General features: G+C 40.1%; 1 protein-coding gene across 1 annotated transcript; it reads right to left on the reverse strand.

Moving 5' to 3' along the window:
* Window positions 1–410: 410 nt before the first annotated feature.
* On the reverse strand, window positions 411–14,542 carry LOC149285295 (ADP-ribosylation factor-like protein 6). The gene is made up of 7 exons (XM_089495522.1): window positions 14,420–14,542; window positions 12,646–12,707; window positions 8,255–8,323; window positions 6,734–6,828; window positions 3,820–3,949; window positions 2,769–2,824; window positions 411–436 (listed from the first exon to the last, which is right to left on the reverse strand). The coding sequence occupies exons 1-7, from the start codon at window positions 14,540–14,542 to the stop codon at window positions 411–413; spliced, it is 561 nt and encodes a 186-aa protein (XP_089351648.1).
* Between the last annotated feature and the right edge of the window lie 10,552 nt (window positions 14,543–25,094).

The following is a 25,094-nucleotide window of genomic DNA, read 5'->3' on the forward strand; positions in this document are numbered from 1 at the left end:
ACTGTTTAAAATTAACACAATATTTCCTACTAATCAGCCATTCAGCACCCAGTTATTGAAGCTTTGCAGATCTAAAATATAAAATCTTTTTTATGGGCACATTTTGTAATAAAAATGAAAAGTGAATAATTTAATAAATTAAAATGCATATTTAATTATTTACACTTTTAAATTTAAATTTGCAGATCTAACAAAACACGGTAGATAGAGAAAATAAACACTTATAGATAGTTCATAGCCTTCTCTTTTTATAAATATATATGTACAAAATGGTACCTGAGGCTCTAAATAAATCTGAATGACACTCATTTAGCCTGGTAAACTATTGGGGGTTCTGACTGTAAACTAATTAGCACTTATTTTGGTCCTAGTTTTGGGATTATGGTGGTGTTCAATTTGTTACTATCTTGTTAGGTCTTCATTGCTTGGATTTGATCTGTTGGAGAAAATAAAACAGAATTAGTCAAGACATTTACTAAAAAAAAAAAAAGCATCTATACACACATATCTATGTATCATTCTAAATATATATATATATATAATTCAAAAAATAACATGCCTTGTAGACTTCTGTCTATTGTATGTATGGAAACATATATACTTTAAGTGTAGGCTTCAATAAAAGTCCAAAATATCTACTATCCACCCTCCTGGCAGGGGTATTAGGAGTACATGCCCCCCCCCCCCCGCGAGGCTTTTTAATTATTTTGAAATCACCTAAACCCAGTGGGTACTGGCACAGTATAGGGTCCATGCTTCCTACGGGACTATTTTACAAAACTTTAACCCCTATCACCTTGAACAGTTTCCACCCCCTCCAGGCTTATTTTTTATTATACTCCCCTCCCCATACTTGTTGGGGAAGGGTGGGAATTGTCTTCTCCCTCTTGGTTAATAAGTGTTTTTTTTTTATTTTAGATTTTGTTTGCTGCTTTTATTACTAAATTTTATGTGTTTCACATGAGGACATACACATTTGTATTCAACACAACTGTGCTTGCAGGATACCCACAAAAATGTATGTCACAGGTACTTGCAAATAACTTGTATGTGAATGTCAGAGTTGCTTGGCGTGCATTATCATGTGAGGGCCGGAGAGCTCAATGAATTCTTAACAGGACTAACATACCTGTGAGAACGGGACTCTGTTAATTAAAACTCAGTATTTAACGTTCAAGCTGCAGCAAAATGGTTTAAGGGGCTATTTGATTTTTAGGTTCTAGGAAAATCCATCTTTGATGCTGTACAATTTGTCAGGCATTAAACAGGTCCTGATCCAATTAAATTTTACTCCAAACCCTAAACTAGGGCATAAAAAGGCAACAAAAATATCCCGCCCGCATTGTCATTTTGGTAAATTCTCGATATTACCTAATGCAGATGGCTAACTCATAAACAGGACTGCCAAACAAATCAGCCATGTTGCACATTTCTGCTGAAACAGCTCATTTAGACACCCTAACCATGCCAATAGCATTAATTAGATTAAGCAGCTAAAATGTAATGGACATTGTATATCTGTTTACAAAAAAGAAAACCCAATTAAGCCTGTGCGATATGTCTGATACTCATATCATAGTGGACACTGAAGGGGCCGTAACATAAATAGCCTTTTATTAATGTATATTGGAAAGTATTCAGTTTAAGTATTTTGGATTTTCCATTTTATTTCATTTCTTTTTGCATTTGTAGGAAATGGCATTGCTTATACCTGGAAGGAGACTGGGGATTAAAGTGGGCTCAAAATGAAGGAATACTGCATTAACAGTCAAATAACATAAATAAATAGAGGAGGAAATTAAACGATTGAACTGATGGGAAATAAATGAAGAGGAGGAATTCAAAGTTGAAAAATGGAAATAGTAATTGCTTTAACGTTGGCTTCCTTCAATGGAAAAAATCCTGAGGATTCCAGTCAAAATATGGTAAATGTGCATTTTCAATAATGGATTATAATAATATTATGCTAGAAAAAAAGAGTGGAAAATCTAATACTGTATGATGTTAATGGTCTTAAGACCTGGTAATTAATATACACACAGCTGAAGAATAAATGCGTGTTTGATATTTTGCACATATTATCCATATTTATAAATTGCACGTTAATAGTGACATCTGGTGGTCGTTCTGTGTATTGCAGAAATGCAGATGTAAAACACTATTCTATTAGTACTAGCTTTTATATATAGTGCTAACAATTTACACAGCACTTCTCACGATACACATAATGAAAGTGTGTATATATATATTAGACAGACTACAACAAACCCATAGATTAGGTAAAGATGGCCCTGCTCGCAAGCTTACAATATAGAGGGGATGTGGTGTAGGAAGAAACAAGGTATAGAGAACATGAGAGAGACAGTGCCATAGACAAATGTGGGAGCTGTATTAGTGTATTAGGTTTTTCTAGAATTAAATTAAAACAATTAGTGTGATGTAGTTGCATGAAATTAAATTTCATTGGTTCATTGAGACTTACGCAATTACATTTAAAACACAAATATTGGCCTGCTTCCATAAAACTGTATGCGTTTAATATAATTTACTGCTTCGAACTGGTGGTAGGCATTGACAGAAACTAATCATACTAGGTGTAGGTTAAACAAGATGCAGATGTACTTACTGCGTGATTTGGTCTGAAAGCAAAAAAAGTGAAAGCAATAAAAATGAAAAACAAAGAAAAAAACTGAATAAAAGAAAAACGGCAATGAAGTACTATAAAAAACAAACAAAAAGACATAAAATTGGCGTAACTCAGAACATACCTTGAAGCCAATCCACGCCTTCTTGAAGGCCCTCTCCCTTAAGGCCATCACTTGCGCTACAACAGACAGTATTTGTTAAAATAACAATTCAAGTGCGCATTTATTGAAAGTAAAAAGATGCAAAGTTATAAAAAATATTTAACATTATTAAGGCTCCAGTAGCTCTTTGGCTGTTTTTCCACCTGTACCATATCAAAAACAGACATGTAAGTGTTAACAGACTTCAAGGAAACTTTTAGGCTTTATACACTTTTTTTAGTGGGGAAAAAGGCTATTTTGTTAAAGAGGCATTCATGCCCATTTCCTGTGGATCTGTGACGCAATGTGTGATCTTTTAATATAATTAGCTGCATTTCAGTTAAAAAGGCTGAACGTTTAATTTCACGGCATCGGTCGGATAATACCAGCGGGTCTACTATGCCTGTGCTTTAGGGGCTTTATTTAAGAAGAAAAGTCATGACGTATAGTTGGCGTGGCATAAATTTGGGATTATAGGGTCCTTAAAAATTTGGAATATGGTGCCTGAAAGCGAGTAAGTATCTCCTATAACCAGAAAGATACATTTTCTTTGAAAATTTACTGGATCCTAGCAGATAACTAACTTTTTCGGTGCATCTAAAAGTACTGAAGCTTCCAATGCATAATAATCGCAGGGCTCTCGCTGAGATGCAGCATTTACTGTCCATGAGAGAAATAAAAAGGCACCTGTTGCACAGGCTTATAGGGATGATCTGGAACATTCTGCAACTTGTATGCATTGTACTGTAAAACTCTTCTATCTCCAGCTAAAGGGAACATCTTCTGAAGGTAATCCCCTTGGCTTTGTTCTTTCATATCTCAGCTGGAGTGAGGTGTTCAGTTTCAGAGAGACACAGCTCGGTAATGACGAGTGAGAACTAAAATGGGGTATTTGTCAAAATAATATTTTTTTTTGTCGTTCCAGCATCGCACGACGCTGGGACAACTGCCTTGGGTTTACCGGCACTTGTAGCAGATGTAAAAATGACCTTGCTGCGTTCTTACAGACACTTCAAAGTAATGGAAACCTTACCAAATGTGCCATGGCTTGTCTTTTATGCTTTCTAAGCAGAGCATCTGAGAGACTTTTACAGATGATAAGGAGTCTCTGAGATCCATCTTGTTAGCGAAAAACAAAATAGGTATCCGTTTGTGTTTAACATCTAGGGAACGGAGACAAAAAAGATCTAGTTGAACACGATATAGGAAAAATTTTTGTGTAGCACATTTTAAGTGATTTTGGCTTGATCTTCACATTTCCATGAGAACCACTATATTTGCCGATCATATAAATGTGAACTGGGTTACGGAAATTGCTTTATCCACGCCTAAAACAGCTTAGTAACGGTACAGCAATATATTTATTATTCCTGTAATAAAACATTAACACACACAGAGTAGATGTTTATACATTTTTATTATTGATCAAGGCATTGAAAAGGGATAAAGGGATATCTCATTTCATTTTTTTTTTTGTTTCTCTCCCTCTCTCATATGTATATAAATATATATATATATATATTATACCTCTTTATTATTATGCTTAAAATAATCCTAATTATCTTCAATGGCTCTTGTGCTTTCAAACGCTTCCCAATAGATAACACTTACCAACATGAACTCAAACATTTAATAGTTTGTATTTATAAACCCTTGTGATTTGTTCTACGATCACAATGTTTAACGGGTGCCATAGACACCATAAGAATACGTTCCCCCTGCTGTATCACTAATATGGACACAGAAACTGAAAACAGTAATACGCACAGAAACGTGTTTATGCTTATCACAAACTGTTACGTAGAGAACGGGGCAATGTGGTAACCAAATTACACTTTCACCTCTAGTATCAATTGTACACATACCTTGGATGCTTTCGGCACCTACATTAATAAAAAGAACCGCTGTTTATAGCCAAACGCACGGTATGGGATAGGAAAACATTACACTTGTAACAGTGGTGAGATGCTAGCTTAATTACTAAAACTGCTGCGTGTTATTCAGGGCATACACTTCCAAGGGGTGTGTGTTTACATCCTTACCATCCCCAGCTGTGAAAAGTTAATTGCAGGACACGAACGCTCCCAAAGTTATGTTAAGAAGGAAATGCCAAGCACGACGATCATCGCTGCCCTGCACAGGACAATACTAGGAGGAAGCAGAATGCCCTTCAAAGACACGCTTTGATGTTTCTATTGACTCCACTGAGTGGTGGCTTCACTCCAGAGTAGTTTTTTGAGACATTTCCAACACTATCCATGTTTTACATCAGGAATTTATATTTCCTATGAAACCTATGTGACTTTTTTTCTATGTGAAACAACATTTAAGAGTGTCTGTGGGGCCTGAAGGAATGGGGCTCCTAGCTTGGGGATTTTCATATCATGTAAGTCATATTTATTAACAGAACTCCCATTAACATTCTACTTTTTTTGATTCTAATCCCATCCTGTGCACAGAACACTATCCAGCAGCCCCTCAAGCCACTAACACCACATCCCTCAGCCCTTGTCCTCCCAGCACACAATACCATCTGGTGGCCCCTCTCCTCTCTATACATCGCACCCGGCTTGTCTACTCCCCACACGCAATACAAGATCTGGCAGCCCCTCTCCCCTCTGCACACAACATGAGATAGAGAAGCTATGTAAAAGGCAAATGTTTCAAAATAGATTCTGAAACAATCGGTATAAAGGCAATTGATGCTACACTTGAGAATGGATACTGGCCATTAAACAAAATTAATTTTTAAGAAGCAAAACAAGAAGGCTCTTATTATAATGCCAGAAAACTAGCGGGTACTAGGAGAAGAAAATGCTTATGCATGAAAGAAACTGACAGAAACAATTTACTTGATGTTCAAAGTTTTCATCCACCAATGACCATTAAAAGACTGACCTAGAGTGGATTTTTTTCAGGTGGAATGAAGGTAAAAACCAAACTGAGAGTGTATAATAGAAGCCGTCCTGACACGGCACTTTAGAAAATAATGGTGTTTGATAGACAGGAACATCTCAAGTAATGATTATCTACAACACAGGAAAAATATTCTGCCCTGCTTGCTTCCACATAGCTAATTCCACAGCATGCTTTTACTGCTAGGATGATTAAGAAACAGAATCTGGAGAGAACCCCCCCGGCCCTTCACTTCCCTGGAACCTGGAATACGTGTAAAATACTTCTAATACACTTCCAGTACATTGTCAGCCGCAGCAAGCACTGCATTTTCATCATTCGGCTCGGAAACCAAAATAGTTCCAAACATATGCTTGGAGTAAACAAGAAATACCTTGGTTTGTGTATATTCAGTGTGATTCAAACTATGGCCATCTTGGCAAGTTCTGTTTCATAGTGTACAATAATTTTGATTACTAGGGGTAATTGTGCGTACAAATTATATTTAAGAACTGGCGTGTCATAATGTTCTTGTTCTTTCTTCTTTTTCTACCCTCTCTCTATCCTTCTCTTTCATGTCATCTCTTTTTTCTATTCTGCCCCCCTCCTTCTATCACTCCCAACTCTTGTTATTTTCTGTTAACCCCTGCCAAAGACCAAAGTAATATAAACAAAAATTCTGTTAAATAAATGCAAATCTTTAAGGCGACAAGAATCATCATTCTTAGCAAAGACGAAGCAACAAAGCTTAGAGGGGCCAAAGAGCTTCATCTGCTAAACGCTTTGCTGGGTCCGTCCTCACTAAGGTGCATCTGGGATTTCGTTAGATCAGTGCGGAGCTGGATAGCTGATGTATCGCAGTCACAATTTAAAAGGCCCAGATTACAATCAGTCAGGATAGACTTTAGGTATTTGAACTGCTGACATATATCATTTGAGCCAGTGCTCTTCAGTAACATCCGTCAGGAGCAGTAGTCTTGCTGACAAGATGAGTATTTCTTAAAAAAAAAAATGTCTGATGAGGAGAGGGGAGCGTGAGACAGCAATCCTACCTGCGTGATTTAAAAGAGTCTCCAGTTCCTCTTTGGCCACAACCATTCGGAGCTTGTCACTGCTGTCAATAACAAAAATAATAGCCTGGCATTCCCTGCAGTGTGAAGAGAAAGGAAGATTTATAGTAAATGGAAAAAGGTTCAGTGCAAATACTTCTCATCTTTTAACAGACTTACCTTTAAGAGTAACTCTTTCTGTCAGGTCGAAGATGATCATTTTATTATTACATTCACGCCCTGAACATTTTTTTGTGTCCCTCAACCCAACCTGATATAGGCACGATCCGACTCCCTGGCCGTAATTGAACTACAAATCCAAGATTTCTTCCATAAAACTATATATGTAGACACAAATTGGGGCAATAATTCCTAAAAAAAACTTACCGCTGGCACCCAATGTTTGGGAATCATATGTGCATTACTTATTTCTATATTTCTAATTGACAAAAACAAATGAAACCTTTGAATGTTATTCCAAGATAAAAAAATAAATTTACTTCCAGATCATTTTCTATGTCTACATATTTACAAAGATGACAATAGAAGCTGAGCCATTCATTGAGTCTTTAATATAAGCATGACAAACTCAGCGAGACAGCTTTATGATTCAGGAGACATTTCCCCATCACAGAAATAAACAGTTCAAGTGAAACACGGCCTTTTCAGACACTTATAAATACGTCTGATAGCTGCAGATCATTTTGATAAATCCACAAGTAGTTGATTTTGACATTTAGATCAGATAAATCCGAGAGTTCAAAAACAAACATAAGCAGAGCTTTCCCAAGCCTGATCCTGGTAGAGCATCGGTGAACGTGCTGGAAAGTACGCAGCTTCACATCACTAGACTGGAAATGCAATCGACCAAATAATGTGCAAAAAACTAAAAATGTATCAATTTCTCTCAATACAATAAATCCACCATACGCAGGCTCTTGAAGCTCACAGAGCTTCAGCAGAGGTCCAATGTACCCAGCTGCCCCACCACAGACTAAACTCAAGTTGAGGGGGAGATAACAGGGTATACTGATACAACAGCAACCAGCCTTAAAAAAATATCCACCAAAGGTGTGACTGCATTCCATATGAACAAATCTATTAAGGAGGTCATCTAAAACTTAGCATAAGATTAGTCTACCAAAGTCTGAATGAAAGAAGCACTTCCTTTAACATAAATATTTAAGAAAGCTGGTGATTCACATTGAAGATCAACAGTAACCAGAGACAGTATTCCTCCCTTATTGAGAATAATATGTAAGGTATTTTTTAAAAATAGCTTTTAAAAACAGTTGCATGTTGCCCATCATTGCCCAAGAAAAGAGTCAGAACCTCATTCTAGGTTAAAGGGGCAGTAAATGAAGGATACATCTCTGTGAGCCGCCCTATGCATCTGCAACAGCAACACCATGAACGTTTAAAGTTAACAAGCAGACATTGGTAACAAAGTATCTACAGATGCCACATACCACCCTTTTTGCAAAAAGTAATATAACAAGAGAGCAATTTTATGTCGCAACTTACTTGTAATAGTGTTCCCAGAGATTCCTGTATCTGCCCTGGCCGGACATATCAAAAACTGTAAATGACAGGCTGAAAGAAAAGAAAAGAAAAAAAAATCTTAAAATGTTATGTAATATGCATACTACGAGATAAGAATATAGTAATCCTACTGTCTTCACCTGTTTATTTTAATATATATGATAACATTTCACAAGAGGAAGAAAATCTCTTTGTTAAAGGAAGAACACCCACGCATTCTCTAATATGTTGGTAATTCATCATCTTCAAGCTGTACTTATGAGAAGCCTAAGCTCTGTTGTCCACAGCAGGATTTCATGATTTCTTTTCAGTATTTACAGAAAGAAGCTAAGCAGATCAATCAAAAAGAGAAGTTATTTCTCTTCAAGTGACCACGGATAGCCTCAAGAATCGTTTTCAGATATTTAATGGGTCATTGTGCTACTTTTGTTCTTTTCTAATGACCTATACATTTACCAGGGTTTTGCTTAGCTGTGCATAGATATTATGTGGTTAGTGACTTTATGGTCTGTCATATGGCAAGATCCTTTAATCCACTGCTACGGGCTGATTCCATCCATAAAGTAAGCTAAGTAAAGAATGCTCTCAAAAATAGACACGTTAATAGTTTAATTTTTTTTTCATAAAAAAAAAAGCGAGTGAACAGAAGAAAACCGGAAGAAGGAAAACAGAGACCACCCCTTTTCCTATAAAACGGCATTAATTCTTTTAGGTATGCTAGCACACAGTTTAAGGAACGTGGCAGGTAGATTGGTTTCAGGCATCTTGGAGAACTAACCACAAATCATCTGTGGATTTAGGCAGCCTCAGTTGCTTCTCTCCCTTCATGTAATCACAGACAGACTCTGTGATGTTGAGATAAGGGCTCTGTGGGGATTGAGATAAGACTCCATGTTTTTCTTAATGTCAAAGGTAGTTATTAGTGACTTTGGCTGTATGTTTAGGGTCATGTCATGCAGAATACATTTGGGGCATTACATTAGTGTATGATGGATAAGTATCTGACTGTATTTCCCAGCATTGAGGAGATCATTATTCTGACCAAATCCCCAACTCCATTTGCAGAAATGCAGCCCCAAACTTGCAAGGAGCCTCCACCATGCTTCACTGTTGCTCTCAAACACTCATTCTTGTAACTCTCGTCAGCCCTTCAGCAAACAAACTACCTTCCGCCATAGCCAAATATTTCACATTTTCACTCATCAGTCCAGAGCACCAGCTGACATTTTTCTGCGTCCTGGTTCCTGTGTTTTCATGAATAGTTAAGTCACCTGGCTTTGTTTCCATGTCAGAGGTATGACTTTTTCATGAAGACCGCTTCTGACCAGCCTTCTCCAGACAGTAGATGGTGTGTCAGGGTCCCACTGTTTTCTGCCAATGCTGAGCTGATGGCACTTCTGGACATCTTCTGATTACGAAGGGCAGCACAATGTGTCTTATCTACTGCACTAAGTTTCCTTGGCCGACCGCTGCATCTTCGGTCCTTAACACTGCCCATTTATTTGCGCTCCTCCAAAAGAGCTTAGATAGAACATCCGGAAACCCCTGTCTGAGATGAAATTGCTGCCGGGGACAGACCCTGCTAATGCAGTATAACTACCTTGTGTCTTGTTCCTGGTCTTGCCATGGTGTATGACTTATGACATTTAACTCCTTTGGCAACTTCACCTTGTTAGTGAGTTTGGATGTTCCTCAAGCAGTTTTTTCCTCCAAGACAGCTATTTCTGTTAATGATTATGTTTCAACCTATATATTAAATTGATGTTCATCACCACTGGTTTGGTATAATTGTTTAATCATACACCTAACTATATGCCTCCAAAATTGCTGACTTTGTACAAGTATAATGTTTTGAACTGTGTTTTTTTCTGTTCACTCTTAGCATTTGTTAAATGACAAAAATAAACTATTAACATGTCTTTTTGAAACCATTACTTTACAGCATTTTTTCCACACTTACCTAAAACTTTTGTACTGTACTATATATTTGTTCTCAGATTGAGATATTTTTCCACAAAAATATTAATATAAATGTGCCCTATAAATCAGTGGTTAATCATGTTTCCTCAAAAAAGCAAGGAAGCTTTATTTGTTTAGAGAATTCTAATATTTTGCATTCTACTAAGTACCTACATTACAAGGTGTGTTTGTATTTTGTAGTCTATGCAGAAGACTTACATTTATTGCCCTAAAGAAGAAAAAAAAACACAAACGCTTATCCCCTCTATGCTCCCCAAAATTCCGTATAGTTTCGGGAACCAATAAACCGGCAGAAAAACACCCCTTCCCAGATTTCTCTGCATCCATAAAGGGGTTCGAACACCCAGAAATCTTACGCAGGCCAGAACGGGAGCTAACTTGAGAAGACTATGTGCTCTGCTGAGCTGGAAATGCATTTGGTGCAAGAAGGACATGCATTCTTTACATTTATATGCCAAAATATCAAAAAGAATATGAGACTCTGCTGTTGTAAGCATTAAAGTGCATCCTCACATCTAGAAAGCATCTCCACCTGGTTCCTTGGATTTATCCTTCCCTTAGAACTTGCCTTTGAAATGTACTTGGTGCATGAAAACAGCACATTTTATATTGTACACATTTCCCCCAGTTTTATGTATATGGCCGTACTACTATCTAACCACATTTGGGAAGGTGTGCCTTATCGTGCTATTAAAAAGACCAAAGTGGTCTACTGGTATCAAGCAGCATTCTTCTAAGAGGCCATCTAAACCGTATCTTTTATGTTGTTATAAAACGGGCCGTAAATTAATATTTAGAAGATTATGTCTCGAAGGGTCTTAAGCTGCAGTAAAATGTCTTGTTATAACGTTAAGTACATTTGAAACACAAGATAGGAAGACTAATGCTCTCCTGGGGTATTAGTACATTAGAGTACGTAAATTAAAAGAAAAAAGGAAACTATTTAATGTGTAAGAAATTATAGTTACACGATGACATTCCTTAATGAAGCATGTTCTCAAAATATATGTTTGCGCGGAATGGGAAATCACAATTGCAGGAAAAAGTGATAACCATATAAATATAATGAATCCCACAGACATCCATATCATCATTTTACTGTACTAAAGTTTGTTTCTAATTCAGTCACCAGAGGCTTAAAGCGGTTTCACCGCTGCTGGTCCGTAAAGAGTTTTAGCTTTGCTACAATAATATATTAATCTCCTTCATCGCAACATTGTTTTAGCACAAAACTAAGTGGGCAAATTTGATAGCATCAAATAATCAGGCCCTGGGGGATGTATTTAATGGTAATAAAATGCCTGCAATGCTCTGTTGCAAACCAAGTCACGTGTGATAATTACCGTGTTCATACGGGTCTGCAAGTCTAATCAATCCGAAAAAGGGCAGATTTAAAAATATTATTTCATACCAGCATTAGGAAACAGACTAATTAGTATTTGGCTTCTAAAAAGCTTTACTAAATTTGTGAGTCAGGTGGGACAATGGGAAAAGTACGAATCAATTATTTCTGTGGCAGCAAAAGTAAACCATGTTAAACCATGAGTCCCCTTTTCTATATTTGATGAACCCGCACAAATATGCTTCATTTTGTTCAGGAGAAGTACAGCCTTGTTTTAGAATAACAGGAATACATAAAAGATAGTATTTATTAGTGACAATAGAAAAAAAATACTTTTGTAATCTTGCTTACATTTTCTTTTATACTGTAAGCAACACAGCAATATTATTTTAATATTTCTAGGGGGTTTTTTTCACTGTTCCCAATTTTTATTTAATTTATTTATATTTAATTTTTTCCTTTTTTTTGTTGAGGGAGACAGTGTCCTCCTCCTGATCTGCTTGTGCTGATCGCAATGTGATCAGCAAGCAGGGCTCCATTGAATACATGTGTAGAATTGGCACTCATAACCACAGCTTCACATGTAGCTCAGAAGGAAGCTCCTCCCTTGTGATCCAGCAGCCGGTGACAGGTCTGTTCTCCCGCTCCCTCGCGGTCCTCACCCGATGCCTTCATCTGACCGCTAGGAAATGCCATCATTACCGGCGTTCACACTCATGACCCAGCATGGCCGCCAGTAAAACTCTCTATCAACACCCACTCAGTGACAGCATGCTTAGTCTGCGTTCTGGGATATTTCCCGGCGCTCAGACACAGGCTGTGTTATAGCCATGGTCTTAATGTGCAGGTTTTTTTTCCCCAGTTAGGTATAATATATACACACAAATTATGTGTATTATACCCATGATTTCTTAGTAGAGTTAGTTGTGGAATAAATCCATCCGTGTAAAAAATACTAAATCAGTAAAAGCCCAACGCTTGTATGTAGTACCAGGCAGCGCAGTGAAGCTAAAAGGGAAAACATAACGAAAGCCACTTGAGTCTCATTTACCTTGAAGTCTTGAATTTCTCTATACTGAATCCAATAGTTGGGACTATATCCTGGGCTTGAGCCTGTCCAAATACACATACAATAAAAAAGAAAGGAATCATAGAACATTTGTAAAACATAATTATTTGAAGAAAATAATCTAAAGTGGTTTTATTCCCCCCCAAATACAAGTATGTTTATGTGTGTGTATATGTGTACATACATATATACACACATATACATTCTTACACTGTTAAAGGTGAAAAGTGGTTACTGTAACAGTCTTGCGGCTATACTAGTATATACCATCAAAAAATTCTAATAAATTGTACACAAAACAAAACAGTTAATGGATACGGTTAGCAGAAACTGTTTGTTGTATGCGATCCGTAAGTAAATACAATTTAAATCCATGTTCACATCACAAAAAACAGATGACGCACATTTTCAAAAATATATCCTCTTATGGCAAATAATATGTTTATACAATGTGTATTTTGGGTTTAAAACCAATGCGTTGTGTGTTTATTTTGCATTTAGGTTGTGTTTGTCTCACCTGTCTCTACTTAAAAAGGTAATTAGAATGCACTGTTGAGAAGACAGCAGAAAATAGTGACAAGACACTGTTGATGCTCTCCTCCCATGGGAAGCTATGTCTGCAATGTCCGAAAGTTGTCACAGGCTGTGGGCAGGGTTGCGGCGTAGAACTGGCAGACAAAAGCTATCAAAATGTTTTTACCATGTCAAGAATCCCGGGAGGGTTCAGCGCATCACCCTTCCAGAGACGAGAGTCTCCAAGTGGTTCCCTGAGCTATTATCGAAGCGGCTGCCTACACCAGTGTTAAGACCCAGAGGTGGAAGGTACATGAAGGTGAAGAAGAACTTTTGCCTTCATAGCTTCCAGCGTAATGAAATTCACGTATCAAGACTGCTCACAGCTTGTATTACAGAAATACTTAAAGACAGCCGATATGCGGCAAAAGGTGGCAGAACTAGTATGTTGAATGAATTTACTATGCTGAATGTGTCTCCTTCTTTCTCAATCAAGAATAAACAACAGGTAATAATCTAAATCTAGTGGGCCAGAGGCTTAGAGGCAATTTAAGGAAGTTCTACTTTACTGAGAAGGTAGTATATAAATGGAAAGGTCTCCGAGCAGAAGAGGTGGAGGCCAATACAGTAAGAGAATTTCAGCAGGCATGGGATAAGCATAAAACCATTCTCACTATGGGACCAGACCAAGGACTGATAGAAGTTTGAATCCCTTACATGAGCAAAAATGGGCAGACTAGACGGGTCGAATGGTTCTTAATTGCAGTCAAACTCTCAGTTTCTATGTTTACACAGAGCAAGCAGTGATATTCCAAGATTATGCAGATTCCACCTCCTTCGAGTGTAAACCATCAGTGCGACTCTGTGGGATCCAGCGATACCAAGTGCTTAAACTGCTCCCAATTACACCATTGTGGGCCTCTTTACAATAATTCTTATTGTGCCATAATTGGACACCGTTAAAACAATAGGACGTCTCTTCCAAATGGTGGATACTTGTGCTTAACAGCCTATGGACTGAAAACCTAAAAAGCAATGGCTCTTGGGTAAGGATGGGGAATGTTTAACCCTTCCCTGAGCTAGTTATATATATTGCAACAGTGGATGACTGCACATGCCTTATCAGTATATACAACACATAAAATCAAGGCACTTTAGGCATTATTTCCAGATGGATGAAAACACTGTCAGTTTCACACAAAAAAAACCCGACTAAAAGGGTGTACAACCTAAGCGCACTTACGTTAGCAGGTTTCAGTTTGTTGATGATCGTGGTTTTTCCACTGTTGTCTAAGCCGAGACACAATACATGAACCTCCTTCTTCTTCAATCCCAGCCATCCTGCAAGCCTGTCGAATAAACCCATCTTCTTCAAGCCTGGTTAGAACCTGATTTTGAGAACGGAAACATAAAATACATAGTAACGATATTCAAAGGAAAATGCAGGAAGGCTCTGTAGTTAATAAATAATAATAATATCTTTATTTATATAGCGCCAACAGTTTACGCTGTAGTGGCAATTAACAGGTTAACTCAAAGGAAACAGAAGGCACACTCTACATAAGAGGTCTGTAAGCTTCTTAAGGGAACGGGCTATGGCTTCTAATAAGGGATTTGGAGTATCTGGTAGCACAGACTAATGTGGCGTGATATTTCCATTATGACCATCAATACAATAATAACGTTGTAACAGATCCCCCTTCAAACCCGTCGTGATTTATAAATATGGATTTTTTTGGGATACTCTCTCCTGCAGTATGCATTAAATGATTACAAGAGATGAGAGACTTGTTTGGATGTTAGGAAGGACCATACTGACATGCAAAAGTGAGGAGGTGGCCCTGCATAATGCGTTATTCAATAAGTGAGATTATTTTCAGGAACTCCCACTAAATGAGTGATGCATTATAAGGGCTAAAAGAGGCAACTGTCCCGGGCCCGGGCCCAAGCTCAGCTCAGGGCCCCATGGTAGCTGTTGTCCTCCACCTCTCCTAATGTGTCGTACGTCATGTTCTGCGCATGTGTCCGCATAAGACGTTTACATTTATTTTAATATATAGAACTCGCTCAAGTATATGGAGCTCTAAGCAGCTCCATATATGTGCCATGGCGCAAAACAGGTGTGTTAAGTGCAGAAATGGACACTCCAGCCATCACGTGAACTTAAATACATATGTAGCCGAGCGATCCCCCTATATGCATTTGCCCGTCACTATGATTCAGCCGAACCCATCTCATGCCTGGTGATATACTCAGTGCCAGTCAGCTCCAGCGCTGGATTGGCGAGCCAATAAGTGGTGTGAAGCATCAGACCATGGAGTGGGCGATGAGCTGCAGCTTCTCCTAAATGTGATTCCTTATTATTTTCTCCAGCTTAGAGGATGAAAATGAAAGTACTAAGAAAGTACTTTAATACGCATTATTTTTTGGGGGGGAGGCTGCATGGGACACTGGAATGTCCAATTAATTAATTCATTCATTCAATTAATGGAGCGCTGCCTTGTTCCGATCAAATCCCCTGCTTCAAAGTCAAATTTAGAAATAGCATCAAACATTTAATGCTGGATTAGTGTTTTATGTGTTGGGTCATTTTATGTCCCAGTCATGTTTTCGGAATGGGGGAAGCTGGAGCCATCCCAGAAGCCAGGTAGTCATGGCTCCTGCCAACAACATACATACATACACACACATATATATATCAGCCTTTAGATATATAGTTCTCGATCAAGTATACCATTGTACAGCACTGCAGAACATGGTGGAGTTTTATAAATGGAATAGTGCATAGCTGTCATACAGATATGTAAAGACTGTGATCTAGTGTAATATATAACTCCAGGCTTATAAATGGTGCGGTTCACTACAATCTAGCCTATAGCGGTATAATTTACTATAATAGGAGTTTTCCCAACCCAGTCATCAAGGTACACAAAGTGTGCACAATTTTGCAATAACCCCATCATCTGCAATAACTGCAGGTGTGTGTGTGTGTGTGTAATATATATATATATATACACATATATATATATATGTGTAATAACCGCAGCACTGTCACTGCATGGTGGATCTAGTCAATCACCTTCTGTTTGAGTCACGGTTACCAGGCAGCAGAAGCTCCTCCTGATGTTTCTGTTGGCCCTAAGTCTGTGCAGTGTGTATTCTATCGGTGTCCGGTAGTGAGCTCTGGTGCTCAAGATATTCCTTCCCCAGTACCGTATCCGACCCGGCACTCACAGTACGCTTCACGGTGACCCACGGAGACCCTCGCACAGCAACACACAGCTTAGCCTCACGCCCACTGCCTTCTGAGTACGGGTGCGCCGGAGGGACAAACTAGTGAGTTATCGTTTACCGCACGTATAGACCAAGTGATGCAGCAGGAGCAGTCTTACTTTGTACTTACTTTGTACAAAGCCTTACTTTGCCTGCAATGTTTAATATCTGGGCAATGTGATAGCATGTAATGGTTCTTGAGGGTAAACTGTCTTGTAGTTTCGTTTTTGGTGGCATTTAACAGTAATGGGTTAATGTAAGTAAGTAATGAATAATATTGCAGTAGTACACCCTTACGGAAAATTACTGCATTTTTTTTGCCCGGGCATTAAGTGCCCGTTAAAGTGGTTCTCCAAACAGGAATACTAAAGTTTTGACTGACATTCTAGTTTAGCGTTTTTAGTGATTGGCAGTGAACGTACCACGGGAGGTTTGTGATGCTTGCGTTAATAAAGTAGCCATCCCGCCATTGCTGGTAAATAAGCAACTTCTCTTTATGGTATCACAACCCAGACCCAAATGTGTAATATGTTGGGCACCATTGTGCATAGTTTGTATATCCATACCCTCAGTGTGTATACCCGTACGCTCCCCTCAGCGTGTATACCCGTACGCTCCCCTCAGCGTGTATACCCGTACGCTCCCCTCAGCGTGTATACCCATACGCTCCCCTCGGTGTCTATACCCGTACGCTCCCCTTGGTGTGTATATCCGTACGCTCCCCTCAGCGTGTATACCCGTACGCTCCCCTCGGTGTGTATATCCGTACGCTCCCCTCAGCGTGTATACCCGTACGCTCCCCTCGGCGTGTATATCCGTACGCTCCCCTCGGCGTGTATACCCGTACGCTCCCCTCGGCGTGTATACCCGTACGCTCCCCTCAGCGTGTATACCCGTACGCTCCCCTCGGCGTGTATACCCGTACGCTCCCCTCGGCGTGTATACCCGTACGCTCCCCTCGGCGTGTATACCCGTACGCTCCCCTCGGCGTGTATACCCGTACGCTCCCCTCGGCGTGTATACCCGTACGCTCCCCTCGGCGTGTATACCCGTACGCTCCCCTCGGCGTGTATACCCGTACGCTCCCCTCAGCGTGTATACCCGTACGCTCCCCTCAGCGTGTATACCCGTACGCTCCCCTCAGCGCAGGGGCGGGCTGGGCCAAGGGGGCAATTGCCCCCCAGGCCGCCCTGAATCTACATTAAACGGCCGTGCGCCAGCCCAACCCGATTCGGCCACGCCAGGGCCGTATTTAACACCCGCAGCATCCATGGTGAACTGGCCGGCACACCGAAATGCCATCGCAGCCGATGTGGCTGTGACTCTTAAAGCGGTCGTAAGACACGCTGGCCGCTTTAAAATCATTAAGCGGCCGTAAAACACGCTGGCCGCTTTAAAATCATTAAGCGGCCGTAAAACACGCTGGCCGCTTTAAAATCATTAAGCGGCCAGCGTGCCTACACAGTGCCGCCCAGTGTCCTGTGTGACTCCGCCCCCTTGAGCGGCAGGTCACAACGTCAATGTGATGGGATGCTCAAGGGGGCGGAGTCACACGGAACAGCTCCTCGTGACAGCTAGGAGAGCAGGTTGGAGCACAGCAGCAGTGAAGGATGGCAGCAAAAACGTAAGTATTAAAAAAATTAAAATTTTACTTTTTCTAGGGATACAAACTGTTTCCCCACAATATCGGGAATTATTCTGTATCATTTGCATTATTGCAAAAAACACTCTTGCAAGCAAATGGAAAACTGTGGAGATTCCCTCTATTGATATAGTCATTTCCAAACTAAATACTACATATTCCTACGAAAAAATTCTATCTAGAGGTTCAGGCAACACAAAAAAATTCTCTATCAGATGGAAACCATGGTATTCTTCATCCTATTGTATAGATATTTGAGGTTCTTTAGTATATTTAAGGATTCCAGACCTACTCTCTATGCTATCTGTTACTACAGTCATCCATGTCAACTATTAAAACTATTCACTACAAAATACTTGAGCAGATATACACTTTTTTTTAAAAAAAAATCCCTCAGGCATACTGTTCTGTTCCTCTTCCTTTACAGGGAAGTTTTCTTGTTTACTTTTTTATTACCTTATAACGTTACAATGTAACTGAGATACATGCTTATCAAGATGGTTTCAATTTTCAATGTAATGACGGCTGCGACTGTCTTGGTTTGATCACAACTGACAGCTGTGACTGTCTCTCATGTATTAGTATTGGTGTTATTTGTACTTCTTATTTCTTTGAAAATTAATAAAAAACTATTGAAAGTAAAAAAATTAAAAAAATAGTTGGGGTAATAGGCGGAAGGGGAGCCATATTCAAAGGGGGGGGCTGCATTGGGACAACAATTAAATGCAAAATGGGGGTGGCTAGGGGGTATAAGTACACAACAGGGTGGTTGGGGCACCACGTAAATCAATACACAAAGGTGGGGTGTTGGGTTCAATATACATGGGTCAGTCATTAACAATGCAAAGGGGGTATCAATACACAAGGGAGGGGGCTGGCTGGGGACATCACATAAATCAATAGACAAGGGTGTTGGGGCATAATGTACAAAGGGGGCTGGCTGTGGGCACAAATCCACATGGGGCAATACACAATGGGCATAATGTACAAAGGGGTCTGGCTGGGGGCACAAATCCACATGGGGCAATACACAAGGGTGTGGGGGGAAATACATTAAAACCAAAGGGGGGGCTGGCTGGGGCATCAATACACAAGGGGGAAAAACAAACAAACAACAAACCAGTGTGGAAAGCATTTTGGATGTGGGTGTCAGTGTCGCAGAGCCTGTCCTGGTGTGTGTGTGTGTGTGTGTGTGTGTTTGGATATCGGTGTGGCAGAGCCTGTCCTGGTGTCTGTGTGTTTGTCTGTCTGTGTGGCAGAGCCTGTCCTGGTGTGTGTTTGGATGTTGATGTGACAGAGCCTGTCCTGGTGTCTGTGTGTTTGGCTGTCTGTGTGGCAGGGCCTGTCATGGTGTGTGGGTGTTTGGGTGTCAGTGTGGCAGAGCCTGTCCTGGTGTGTGTGTCTGGGTGTCGGTGTTGCAGAGCTTGTACTGGTGTGTGTGTTTGGGTGTCGGTGTTGCAGAGCTTGTACTGGTGTCAGGGCAGGCTGTTTGGGGACAAAATGGGCTCACACTGGGCTGTTTGGGGACAAAGTTGGCTCACTCTGGACTATAATTTGTTAATGTTATCTTGGTGCTGGTCGGGTTCTATGTGGGCAGTGTGGACACCAGGGCTGGCTTTGGGGATGTGCATCCTGTGATCTATGCCTGTAATTTAAGGCGTTTTATCTATACCTTTAATGCTTAGTTGTTATGTGATTTCCAGTTGATCTGTACCTGCAAAGCTGGGTTTGTGTGTTATTCTGCTATGCTATGTTTCCATACATTATTTATGTATACCTGAAATACAGGGTTTGTATTTCTTATTCAGTTGATCTATACATGCACGTGCTGTTTACATGTGTTGTTTATTTGATCTATACCTGAACTACCGGGAGTAAGTAAAACAGAGGTGTGGCATAGTGAATGAGGGACAAAGGGACTCTGGGGATAATTACAGGCAGGGGCCCAAGGAACTGCCTAGGGTCCAGTTTTTCCATATTTTAATTTTATTGGCGTGTATACCCGTACGCTCCCCTCGGCGTGTATACCCGTACGCTCCCCTTGGTGTGTATACCCGTACGCTCCCCTCGGTGTGTATGTCCATAAGCCCCCCTCGGTGTGTATACCCGTACGCGCCCCTCAGTGTGTATACCCCTACGCTCCTCTCAGTGTGTATACCCATACGCTCCCCTCAGTGTGTATACCCATACGCTGCCCTTAGTGTGTATACCCGTACGCTCCACTCAGTGTGTATACCCGTACGCTGCCTTCAATGTGTATACCCGTACGCTGCCCTCAGTGTGTATACCCATACGCTGCCCTCAGTGTGTATACCCATACGCTGCCCTCAGTGTGTATACCCATACACTCCTTTCAGTTTGTATACCCGTACGCTCCCTTCAGTTTGTATACCCATACGCTCCCCTCAGTGTGTATACCCATACGCTCCCCTCAGTGTGTATACCCATACGCTCCCCTCAGTGTGTATACCCATACGCTCCACTCAGTGTGTATACCCGTACGCTGCCCTAAGTGTGTATACCCGTACGCTCCCCTCAGTGTGTATACCCGTACGCTGCCCTCAGTGTGTATACCCATACGCTGCCCTCAGTGTGTATACCCGTACGCTGCCCTTAGTGTGTATACACATACGCTGCCCTCAGTGTGTATACCCGTACGCTGCCCTTAGTGTGTATACCCATACGCTGCCCTTAGTGTGTATATCCATACGCTGCCCTTAGTGTGTATATCCATACGCTCCCCTCAGTGTGTATATCCATACGCTCCCCTCAGTGTGTATATCCATACGCTCCCCTCAGTGTGTATATGCGTACGCTCCCCTTGGTGTGTATACCCATACGCTCCCCTCAGTGTGTATATCCGTACGCTCCCCTCAGTGTGTATATCCGTACGCTCCCCTCAGTGTGTATACCCATACGCTCCCTTCAGTTTGTATACCCGTACGCTCCCTTCAGTTTGTATACCCATACGCTCCCTTCAGTGTGTATACCCGTACGCTCCCCTCAGTATGTGTACCCGTACGCTCCCCTCAGTGTGTATACCCGTACGCTCCCCTCAGTGTGTATACCCGTACGCTCCCTTCAGTTTGTATACCCATACGCTCCCCTCAGTGTGTATACCCGTACGCTCCCTTCAGTGTGTATACCCGTACGCTCTTCTCAGTGTGTATACCCGTGCGCTCCCCTCAGTTAATGTTAATGAATAAAAACATCACAGGATGATAAAGGTAGTGGGTGCGTTTATTATTGTCTGTTTTAAGGAGTATCTAGAAGGGGTTACTCATGAGGGACATCAGTAGCGTTGTCTGCAGCCCAGGTAGACAATCATGTGTGCTCCTCTGGTACATTAGGTATTCTTGAACAAGCATGGAACTACAACCTACTCCATGATGACTGACAGCATAAAACAGACCATCTGTCTATGATGATAAACCTGTTCTGGCAACAAACCACATACGATGGGCCACATTTATAAACATCATTTTTGGAAGACTGTATTTACCATGATAAAATTGGAGCAATTCTGGTGCAAAGTGAAAAAACTGGAGCATCAGTATAGCAACAAATGGAATTTTTCATGATCACTACACCTCATTTAGCTCCAGAATTACTCTTAAGCGTCAAGCAATCAGAAGCAGTGGCGACTCTAGAAACAATATATAGGGGGGGCACACAAGATACCACAGTCAAACTGGGGGGGCATTAATAATTTCCACCATTAAATCATACCACTGAAAAAACACACACATATATATATATATATATATATATATATATATATATATATATTGCCAAAAGTAATGTGCTATGGAATGATACTTTTGTTATTGGCCAATACAATACTTGTTTGTCCTTTAAACAACACAATACCTTAACTTTTGCACTAAATGATTTCAGGGCCTAATATTAGATCCTGCTGCTGATTATATATAAATATTAGATCCTGCTGCTGATATATATATATATATTAGCCCCTGCTGCCCATATATATTAATATTAGCCCCAGTTGCCGATATATATTAATATTAGTCCCTGCTGCCGATATATATATAAATATTAGACCCTGCTGCCGATAGCAGGTATAGATCAACACATTAACACACAAACCTAGCATGTATAGATCAATTGAAATTCACTTGTGATCTCAGCACTGAAGGTATATCAAATAAACAGAATCAGACATACAAATCCTGTATTTGCAGGTATACAATAATAATATATGAAATGTAGCATTGCAGGTATAGATCAAATAAATACATGGAAACAGCATTGCAGGTATTAATCAACTGAACAAGACATACAAACCCTGTATTTGCAGGTATACATAAATAATGTATGGAAACATAGCAAAGCAGATATGGATCTACAGAAGAACACACAAACCCAGCTTTGCAGGTACAGATCAATTGGAATTCACATAAAAACACCGCATTAAAGGTATATTTAAAACCCCTAAATTACAGGGATAGATCACAGGTTGCACACCCCAAACACGCTGCCCACAAAGACCCTGGTCAGCACCCAGATAACACACATAAGATTTGCCATCTTTGTCCCATATACACCCTGCCTGTGCCATCTTGTTCCCCAAGGCTCAAACATCCTGCTAGTGCCATCTTTGCCCTTACACAATTATACATCTATGATACACACAAACACATTAACTCATGCTCTCCCTCATTCAGACAGTTCATCCACATATTAACTCATGCTCTCCCTCATTCAGACAACTCATCCACATATTAACTCATGCTCTCCCTCATTCAGGCAATTCATCCATTTTAAGAAACTACACCCCTTGGAGCTTCAAATGAGGGGCTACATGTATTTCTAGGACAAAAGTTGAGTGCTCAAATAATGATGGAATATGTCGCTTTGGCTAGAAAATATGTTTTTTCTAACCATAGCGACATGTTCATTTTTGTCTTGCGCACTCCAGGTTTGTATTAGAAACACATGCAGCCCCTCATTTGATGCGCCAAGGGATGTCGTTTTTGCAAATGTGTACTTTTTGTGCCATAATTTAACTTCCTACGTGAGCAGTAACGCCACATCAAGGCTTTAACCCTAATTACTGACCATTCACACGCCTTTCATATCTCCATTCACTCACAGTAGCACACACCATTCTTTCCCGTTACAATCCCAAAGAAATGATGGTAAAGGGAGAAAAAAAAAATCACTTTTACAGCAAAAATAAGTTTTGCAGTAAAAATGCAAGGCGCTCCAGGGATTAAATGGTTACTCACGTACCGCACAGGCTAAATGGCTGATTTTAATAATATTTGCAGTTCATCAGGATTTCAAAAATTGCCTCCCTCTACCGTTGGCTAAATTTAACCCCATGATCAAAGGCATAATAGGATTTAAAATTAGTATCGGCCATTTTTAAAAAGGGAATGTAACTTTTTATAGCTATATGATCACTGTGGTAACATTGGCTACCACAGTGATCATTTAGCTAGAATACTTAAACTTTTTTATTTTTTTTTAAAGTTAAACTACTTTATGTTTAAATAATTTAATTTGGGGGTCTCTAGACAATTTTTATCTTTTTTTATCTGCTTTTAGTTATTTTTTTAACGTAATATTTGTTATTCTTTTTTTACAATCTATATACCGTTGGAAAGGTGAGGCGATTACCTTTCCAACGGTATATGTTGGGGGTATGTAGCTGCTTAGATGCCTGAGATACAGGCATCTAAGCAGCATGCCCCCATACCTCTTTAACTGACAATTGTCAGTTGTTAATAAAGTTGCGCGGTGACGTCATCGCGTCATTGCGCGAGACGGCACCGGGCGGATCGGGTGGCCCCGGTGATGCCCTTCAGTTTGAGGGGCAGATCGCCGGGGTAGGTGGTGATGGAGGTCCACAGACCTCCATCAAGGTAAGGTAGTGCTACTGACGGCAAGGTGCTGTCGTTAGCACCTGACTGGGACTGTCCTGGGTGGTTACAAATTCGGCGGGGGGGCAACAGCGACGCCACTGATCAGAAGGAACATTCCATTGCTTACCATAGCGAGTGCTCCAGTTTTAAAACTTTTCTCTGAATTTCTTTATTAATATGCTTCAGTGACTTTTGTTAAATAAGAAAGATATAGGACAATAATTGTTTCAGAAGTGGATAAATGAACTGGGGTGTAATTATAAGCACTCAAATGATCTCAGCTGCACAGTTAACAATAGAGGCTGCAAATTAATTATATAGCTTTTTTTAAAAAAATATGTCTAATGTAATGCATTCAATAATTAGAGATCTTTTTCTTTTCATTAAATAAAATGTATCCATCTAACTGCCTTTTCTTTCATTTTACCCCAAACACTCTGAAGCTTTTTGTGTTTTCACTTAATACAAATCTCACCTTAAATGAATAATTGTTCATGCAGAGCATTTAGCGCAGTAGTTCATTTTCTATACTTGGCTCTGATGGTCGCGGTCCCTCTGTTTCATAATAAGACTAAATTAATAATTTGTGCCCTAACCTTTTGTATGTCTGACAGCTGTGTTACAAATTATTATTGCATTTTTTAGAATTTCCAATCTTTTTCCTATGCGTGGATTAAGAAAGAATACATCCAGCGCTATCTCTGAAAAAAGCATGCTGAACCAAATACAAACTTGAAAGAAGACTTCATCCAAATCAATAAGATGCTCAAAATGATTCAAATGTAATATTAATTCGCTGTAGGAACCAAAATCTAGACACAATCTGTGTGCTTTGTTTCCATAAACGTATGTGACCTTATTTGTTATTAGTTTGGCTTCTCTTTCCACATTGACGTAGCCCTCCCCTGGGTTCCTTACTTTGTAGGCAAAACTATGTAACACATGCTAGAAGCTGGCGATGTTATCATAGCGTGACTGTGCTTCAGTATTAGATAAGAGGTGCCTAGACTATTGCTAAATAAGCGGCCCACCAAATGCTTTTCCTATGTACATGGCTTAGAGTTTGAAAGTATCACTGGCAGTAGGTTCTGTGAAATTATTAGTTGGATCACTAA

Source organism: Sceloporus occidentalis, unplaced genomic scaffold, assembly GCF_023333645.1.
Source record: "Sceloporus occidentalis isolate IW3139 unplaced genomic scaffold, rSceOcc1.0.p SCAF_81, whole genome shotgun sequence".
In the NCBI taxonomy this organism is placed as follows: Eukaryota; Metazoa; Chordata; class Lepidosauria; order Squamata; family Phrynosomatidae; genus Sceloporus; species Sceloporus occidentalis.

Excerpts from the sequence above, each read along its gene's own strand:
- LOC149285295 (XM_089495522.1), bottom strand. The coding sequence starts at position 14,542 with ATGGGTTTATTCGACAGGCTTGCAGGATGGCTGGGATTGAAGAAGAAG. Across the intron at positions 12,708-14,419 it reads ACAAACTGAAACCTGCTAAC|GCTCAAGCCCAGGATATAGT; the intron begins GTAAGTGCGCTT and ends GTATTTGGACAG. Across the intron at positions 3,950-6,733 it reads GACTCTTTTAAATCACGCAG|ATGTTAAACACAAACGGATA; the intron begins GTAGGATTGCTG and ends TCCGTTCCCTAG.